General features: G+C 37.5%; 1 protein-coding gene across 1 annotated transcript; it reads left to right on the forward strand.

Annotated features, from left to right (window-relative positions):
• The first annotated feature begins 1,269 nt into the window (after window positions 1-1,269).
• Window positions 1,270-3,221, forward strand: LOC113057328 (proline-rich protein 18-like). The gene has a single exon (XM_026224678.1). It carries the CDS (start codon window positions 1,434-1,436, stop codon window positions 2,196-2,198), a length of 765 nt encoding a protein of 254 aa, XP_026080463.1. The 5' UTR covers window positions 1,270-1,433; the 3' UTR covers window positions 2,199-3,221.
• Window positions 3,222-8,289: the final 5,068 nt, after the last annotated feature.

Here is an 8,289-nt window from a genome sequence, read left to right on the forward strand (position 1 = left end):
GTTGCAAACCATCAGTTTTCATCTTGGTTCATTTTGATTCATATGAAAGCGTTTTACTGTAATCTCTCATTTTACATTTCATTCTGATGGCAATCTTTGGATGTTGTTCATGAGAAGGAAGCTCTTTTTGTGTGCTGCTTTATATTAAAGAGAAACCTATTGATTTCCCCCATCATTTGACTGGAGCTGGAGCACTTCACAGTGGCTGGGTGACAGAACGGCTGTCATTGAGGGGGGCGACGGATCAATAACGATGGAGGTTGCTTGTCTTTATCCTCCTCTGTGTTATGCCATGGTCACCAAGGAGAAAATATTGACAATCAGCAAAAAAAAAAGTGCATTCAATTGCATCAGCGTCCATTCCAATACATCACTATTTCAAATCTGATATCCGGTTCTAATTATATAAAGAATAATGTGCAGATAATCATTATCCAAAAACTTTTTTGGACACTTAAGTGCAATTTTATGTTTTATATTAAGTATTCAATATAACAGCATTCGTTGTGTAATGCTGACTACCACAAGAATGTATTTATAAACTGTCTTTAAAAAAGAGCAAAAACCAAATTTATAGTTAGACATGATTAATAGAAGTAAATGGAGAGAAAAAATGCAGAACTTAAAATGTAAAACTATACCTACAATTTATTTATTATTATTATTATTTTTGTGTGTATGTGTGTTAAAAGTTGTGTATAGGCTTAAGCTTTAAATCTATTATTTAAGCCAAATATATATATATATATATATATATATATATATATATATATATATATATATATATATATATATATAAATATAGAGAGAGAGAGAGAGATTTACGTTAATTATTATTATTTATTTATTTTTTTACTAAAAATCATGATAAAATAATTGTAATGTTAACGGATGGGCCCCATTTCCTCTTATTATTTTATTAATTTATTTATTGAAGAAAATAATATGGTATGGATTGTCATTACATTTATAGAAATTCAATATTAAACAGACAAACATTTATTTAGAAGCATTTTTGTTTGGTTTAAATAAAGCAATAGATAAAGCTATAGCTAAATATAATCACTCATGACATCCATGGTTAATGAACCATAGAAGTGATTACGCAGCTACAACAGTGAGGACTTGGCTGTATTGTTTTGTGTCGTGTTTAATGCAACGAGCTTTTATTAGGTACATTCATAGAGGCACTTGTGTGAGCATGGCTTTGTTGTTTTTATCTTTATGCTGTGACCACGCCCCTTCTGCGCGACGCCGGATAAAGCCCGCAGATGCCCCGCCCCTTGTCAGTCTAGCGGAGAGATGCGGAGCGAGATGGACTACTGCGTCTAAAACCCAAAGATCAGGTGGACCGAGGCGAATGGACCAATATTTCTCCCATCACTCACGCACAGATTATTACTTCATTATTTCGCGCACCGATAGCGTTCAAAATGCCTTTCCCACCAATAAACCTGCACTCACGGATATCCTCGCCTAGAAAGGAGCTGTTCAGGAAAAAGAAGAGCAGGGACAATGTCGCACCTCCTGAACCCGCGTTCAGTCAAAGGACAGGAGACGACAAGGAGTCGGAGAAAGATAAACTATCCACATCGTGGACATCTGCCAATCTAAAGCAGCTGGGACGAAGCAAGCCGAGCAGAGTGCCTCCAGATCCCGAGACGGACAGCAAACATTCGTGGTTGAGCGTCCCCAAACCCTTGGCTACCTCATGCGAAAGCGTCCCACGGTCCAGTTCTGGAGAGTCCACCCATAAATACGCCTCCAGGAACTCTCTAGCAAAAGAAGGCGGCGAGCAAGAGATCCACTTCTCCCTCAGCCTGACCCCCGAAGCCATCCTGGTCATCCAAAAGCGCAACCTAGAAAAGCAGATGATGGCCAAGCAACAGAAGTGCTGCGCTTCCGCGGACTTGCGACACCGGCGGGTTTTCCCGTCCAAGAGAGCTCAGGGCAGCTCCAGTAACAAGAGCTCCGGACCTGTTGCCAAACTGGACGCTTCCAATGACATTAGCACCATTGTGAAGATCTCCCTCCTCAACGATCAGTATAAATATGATGATGTGGAGTACGAGGAGGAGGACGGAGACGTGGACGAGACAGTCATGCGGAAATGTAAAGAGTGGCTCAAAGGTGTAGAGAGTGCTGCTGCTTTTGGGAAAGTGGATAAACTGTCACCTCTGCCTCATATTAAAAGCTGATTAACCCGAACTCAGCCTACTTCATTCCACACCGAAAGGTCCACTGTGAAGTCTTCAGTTCACGAGTTATGTGTCAAACACAGAAGTCACCTAATTTGCGTTTAGAAATAATGTCACACAGAATGCGTGCTTGCGTTGGACGGAGCGCAATGTAATATAGAATACTGAGTCGCCTTTGTAAAAGCTGAACTTCAATTTTAATGCACATGTGGCTCTCGCACACAGGACGCGTTCTTCTTTTCAGCAACAGATTTTAACTTGACTGTGCGACTTAAAATCTTGGCACACACACACACATCTCTCTCTCTCTCTCTCTCTCTCTCTCTCTCTCTATATATATATATATATGAAGTTATTGGAATGGAACAGAATGCAGAGGTGTTCTAAAAATGATTGTTTTCACATTGATGCGCCATTTAAACCTGATGGCGCAAGTGGCGATGCACTGGCCAAAAAACGACCTTATGACGCAGCGCACATAAAGCAACAATAAATAAACATGTCTGACTGAACGCAAGAACGCGTCCTTTGCGTACACACACTCAGCGTTTTTAATGGACTGACTGGAATGGTTTTTTTTTTTGTTTGTTTTTTGTTTTTCTGGATTGAGATGTATTGCTGATCACTGAATTTTTGCAGGTTACCTTTACGCATTGAATGAGAAGCAGTAGTGTTTTTTGCACATTGCTATTGTTTTCACTTTGATGGGCTGAATGACGGATGTTTGTTTCGATCTGTGGAAGTGAGAGGATGCGAATGTCGACCGGTGAAAGGCATCCAGAGGCCACGGTCCTTCCTTTGTGCCAGAAAACAATAGCCATCAAGGCGACCCTGTCTGAAAGCCTTAGAATAGACACTTAATATCTGAAACTTGTTAAAAGTTTGTGTGTAATATGCACTCGGTGACTGTTTGATCGACGAACCAGCCGTGTACAGTATTTATTTTGCAACGTGTGTTTATATGCTGTGTGTTGTTCCAGGTCATTTATAAGGTTTCTGATAATAAAATCGAAAATACATGTTTTCATTAGTATTATTATTATTATTGAAAGAACATCTGTGAACAACCAGTAGTAGCTTTAAAATGGCATACAACTTTAGGCCCTAGGTGAATTATTGGTTATATTGGGTATGCCTTACAGAATCTCCTCTAGGCCCAAGTGTTCCATTTATTTTATTAACATTCCAATTCTAGACATTCTAACATTCTACAGTAAATTGTTTACATCTTCAAAACACTCGATGAATATGAAAATAAATCAGAAACATAAAAAGGTTAACAAAAATTTTATTGTGTGAAAGGCAGATCGCGCTTCCTTCCTTTTTCTGCCGCTAGTCTTTACAAACCTTAAATGGGAAGACTTCTTACAAATATTAACTGAAGTAGGAAAAACCTGAGCACAATGCGCCTACAGTGAACAAAGTGAAATGAATGAGCTATAAACTATTAAAAGAACTGAGGTTGTGAAGCTCGCGCCCGGGCAACAACCACTAAAACAGATCAGGACTGAAACTCATCACACTCAACTTTGAGCTTTTTCTGTGGAGCAGCTGTAACTGCAGATTGAGTTTAACAATGAAAACAATACTTAAAGTCATTCAGAACATTGCTAATTCTTGAGGTTTAGCGTCTGTTATCACAAATGCATGTACAGCAGTTAACACTACTGTGTTTAGCTAGCTGTTAGAAAAGCTGTTTGCTATAGTGGGGTGGTTCTGATGCAAAAACACTCAAAGACATAAAAACACTAGTTTGGTTTGGTACCTAATATCGAAAGCTTCAATAACTTAATTATTTGAGTTTTGTATGGGAATAATGTGTAATAACAAAAAACCTTCAAAATTATGCATTTAGGTTTTTGGCTCTATCCAAAATGACTTTCTTTAATATGCATTTTGACTTCATGTCAGTTGAGAGTTACAGTATTTATCCATATCTAAGTCAAATGCAAAAAGGCGATTATTATGGTGAAAACTTAATTAAAGCTAAAACAAATCAAATATGTATTTATCTGATAGATCTATCGCTTTTTTTCCAACTCAAATGTCATACAAACAAACAAAAAGTTCATTTTCATGTAGTTAGTCAACATCTTCATAGCTTCACTGGCCTGATTATGACAATGAAAACTGAAGATATTTATCATGTCAGTTTACTGCCACCTATCCTGGACTCTTACAAATCAGCACAATGTCCAGAAAAGGTAGGACTAACAGCATTCATTACAGTTAACAGAATAAAACACTTCTAAGTTGAAGTTTCACACAAGTCCCAAATGAACAATGATTGTCTGTTCCTCAATCAAGCCACACATTTCTGCATTCATGTCAGTTCCTCTATGGGGTATATTGCATGGCTTCAAAGTGACTGTAATCGTCTTACAACATCTCTGAACCTTATAAAATCCTGTTCTTTTGTGTCCTCATCCTCATCCATGGAAAATGGTACAAACGAAAAACTTTAGTATTGGTCACCCTAGTTACAACTAACACCAGGTCGGCTTCAAAAGTCCTTTTCATTACCCAAAGGCCCTTATTCTTTTCACAAACCTTTGCAAATTCATTACCCCACACTGTTATAGTCTTTGTACCCATACTTCAAAGCTTTCGTTCTAAATTCTGTCCCAATTTAGTCCACTCAGGTGGAGCTTACAAGTTGTTTTTAATGGGGATAACTAGATAGAAGTGTACTTGTGCATGGGCTCATGTTTGACCCCATCCAGCGTATTGCAGCAACCTGGTCTTCAAAAACCATCTTGACAGCTCTAACATAGAAATAATCATTGCCCACATTATTTTTTAAGAGTGGCTGTGTAAAGCTATAAGTAACTTAAATGTGCAAGGCTTCCAGTTATTTTAGCTCTGCAAAACATTCTGTTGTGCTACTTGATTGCAAAAAATTGCAAAAAATGTTTTAAAGTTTCCCAAGTATTTCTTTCTGAAAAGTATGTTAATGGAACCAAGGAAGAAGAATCATTTATGGGAATCAAATTCATATTTGCAGTCCTGTTTGCTCAGCTGTGGTGTAAAACTGTCCAGCCTTGATTCATGCTGACACAGATGCTGCTAAAGCACCACTTCCTTATTTAACACAAAAGATAACTGTGTCCCTTCACCTTCTCTTATTGCTGCGGAAACAAACTGATTAATGTTCCTCTTTGTGAACAGCCACAAAGCATCCACTTCCTGAACAGCCCGAGCCTGTAAAATATAATAATGTTTGCCAGCCAGCCTGGCCGTTTCCAGAGATGTGCACACCATGAACTGATGAAGTACCTGTACTTACACAACAAAAAGGACAGTCTCCTCTCTTATTTGTGTTACTTATTAAACACGTATATGTCCCACATGTCATTCTTATTGGCATATTCAATACTTGACTAGTGTAGACATTTGATGGTCAGGATATTTTCAAGATATTTTCATTAGCATCTGTTCCCATACATAGCAGTGATGATTATGATTTGTTTGGAAATGTTATTAAATACCATCTGTTAGACATTATTCTATATCTACAGGACACCAGTTGCATATGTAAGTTAGGCAGTTCATGTCACCAGTGCTGGACCCTTTTTGTGTGTGTGTGTGTGTGTGTGTGTGTGTGTGTGTGTGTGTGCATTCCTTAGTCAGTGGTGCACAGAAAGAGTTGTGTAATGATAAGTGCCCAGTATCATAAGAGGTCAGTATTGCATAAGAAGTGCCAGCAGCAGGAGGGAATTGTCTGTCCTGGACAGTCGCGTATTGAGGTGCCGCCAAATAGCAGCCTTATGAAATGGGTTTCTGGGAAACTGAACAGAGACTGACAAAAATCTACTGGCTGTCTGTGTACTTAAGTGTCGTTATAAAACAGTTCCACTTCTAAATTTGGACTGAGTCACTCAAATAAAAAAAATTACAATATACACAATATCTATATTAAAGCTTCAATATGCATATATTATAACTTGGATTACTTGTTTGTTTTTGTTGTTGTTTTTCCAGGTAGCATGATAAGTGTTTATTGGACATTATACCCATTGTATCTTATTAATAGCTCTGCCATTTTCAAAATCAACAAGCCAGTTCTAGCAAATGTATTTCTGTAATTGTTTTTCTACAGTAAGATGTTTTCCAAAATATTATGACAGAGACATGAAAATGTACTGAAGAGTAGGAATGACTCAAGTCTTTTACCCATGGTAAAATCATCAGCATCTTGTGGATTATTACTCTAATCTACACTCCTTTAGTTCTCAGTCATGCAAATTCAGGAAAACTCACACAATTGCTCACTGCTGCGTTGTGATCTCTGTGACGAGAGAAGAAAAATCATCCAAGTGTGATTTTCTTTCTGAAAGGCAGCCGGTCCATCTGAATGTCAGAGGCAGAGGAGACAACAAAGCCCCAGCAGAACAGAGCCGATGGGGATGACTTCTGCTCATGCTGTCGATCCTGATCAAGTGCTTATGAGGGAAGTCGTGGCCTAATGGTTAGAGAGTTGGACTCGTAATCGAAGGGTTGTGAGTTCGAGTCTCGAATTGCTCCCCGGGCGCCGCAGCATAAATGGCTGCCCACTGCTCCGGGTGTGTGTTCACAGTGTGCGTGTGTTCACTGCTGTGTGTGTGCACTTTGGATGGGTTAAAAGCAGAGCATGAATTCCGAGAATGGGTCACCATGTCACGTCACTCGCTGCTTGAGAGAAAATGAAAGGTACTATTATCAGTATTCCTTTCCTAATCAAACAATCTCTTATCAGAATGTGCTTCATATGAAGTGTAGAGAAACCATAAGATCATATTGATTTCTACCTAAATTGAAGCTAGTCTGTTTAAATTAAACTGCAGCACATAATAAACCCAATTCGTAATCAGGATTCCTTGATGGACTAAATGGACTAAAGCGCAAACATTGTCAATGAAAGACAAAACTGAGTAGACACAAAGTGAAGTCCACAGAAATACCGGTGTAGAAAAGGACCACAAACATCGTGATATATTTATATATATATGGTTTTCACTTTATAGTGTGTTAATATTTACTAGCTGCACTGTAAATATAATAATGAATTAATGAGGCATTTATATAGTTTATTACACTTTCACAATTGAACATATTATTGTTCTCCTTTGCTCTATGGTCTCATGCTTCCGTTGTCTTTTTCTTACATTCTAGCGCCATCTAGAGACAAGCGCTTGAAAGACTGCTACATTACTGAGGGAAAAAGTTCAAAGATATAGACAAGAGATGAAGCTCCATGATTCCAAACCTAGAGAAGGATAGAGAAAGCATGTTTACTCTATTTCTAAGAGTATGAATGAATTTCACTTCAGTTTGAAACACGAAACAGCTTAGTGATCATTCATGAACATAAAACTGAACTTTGATTTTTGTGATATTTAAATGTGTAAACCTTAAAAGTGGACAACAACACAGTGCCCTTCAAATTTATTGTGCAATTTAGAGTTAAGTATTCTATTCAAAATGTATTCTTCTAACTGTAGGCCTCAGCAGTAGAGTTTTTACATCTTAGAACTAAATGCTAGATTTAAATATGAACCTTTTATCACAGCAAAGGTTCTAAAAATAACCACCAACAAAAACAATGGAACATTACAAAACCTTTAAGTTCAACATTAAACCATTTTGATAGTTAGAAGTTCATATTTACATTTTAAAGTTCTTTATTGAACTCTAAAGGTGCAGTCCCTTAAGAGTGTACACCCTCCTGGAATCAAGGACTTATTATTACTAATGAATCATTGAAGAGAGAGAGAGAGAGAGAGAGAGAGAGAGAGACCTCATAGTGGTTACCAAATCTGCCAGTAGATGGCAGTATTGAGAAAACTTAGATAAAGTGTTACATTGTTTTCTGTTGGACCTCTTTATATGTATGTATATATATATATATATATATATATATATATATATATATATATATATATATATATATATATATATAGAACAGCTCACTTCTTCTAAACATGCAAAATGTACATTTCTTATTACATTTATTCTACAAACTTTTTTTCATTGGTATATTTGACTGATTCTGTTGTCAGACAACGGGATGCATATAATATAGTGACTGAAATGTGACCCATTAAGAGTAACC

The sequence above is a fragment of the Carassius auratus genome, chromosome 38 (genome assembly GCF_003368295.1).
Source record: "Carassius auratus strain Wakin chromosome 38, ASM336829v1, whole genome shotgun sequence".
In the NCBI taxonomy this organism is placed as follows: Eukaryota; Metazoa; Chordata; class Actinopteri; order Cypriniformes; family Cyprinidae; genus Carassius; species Carassius auratus.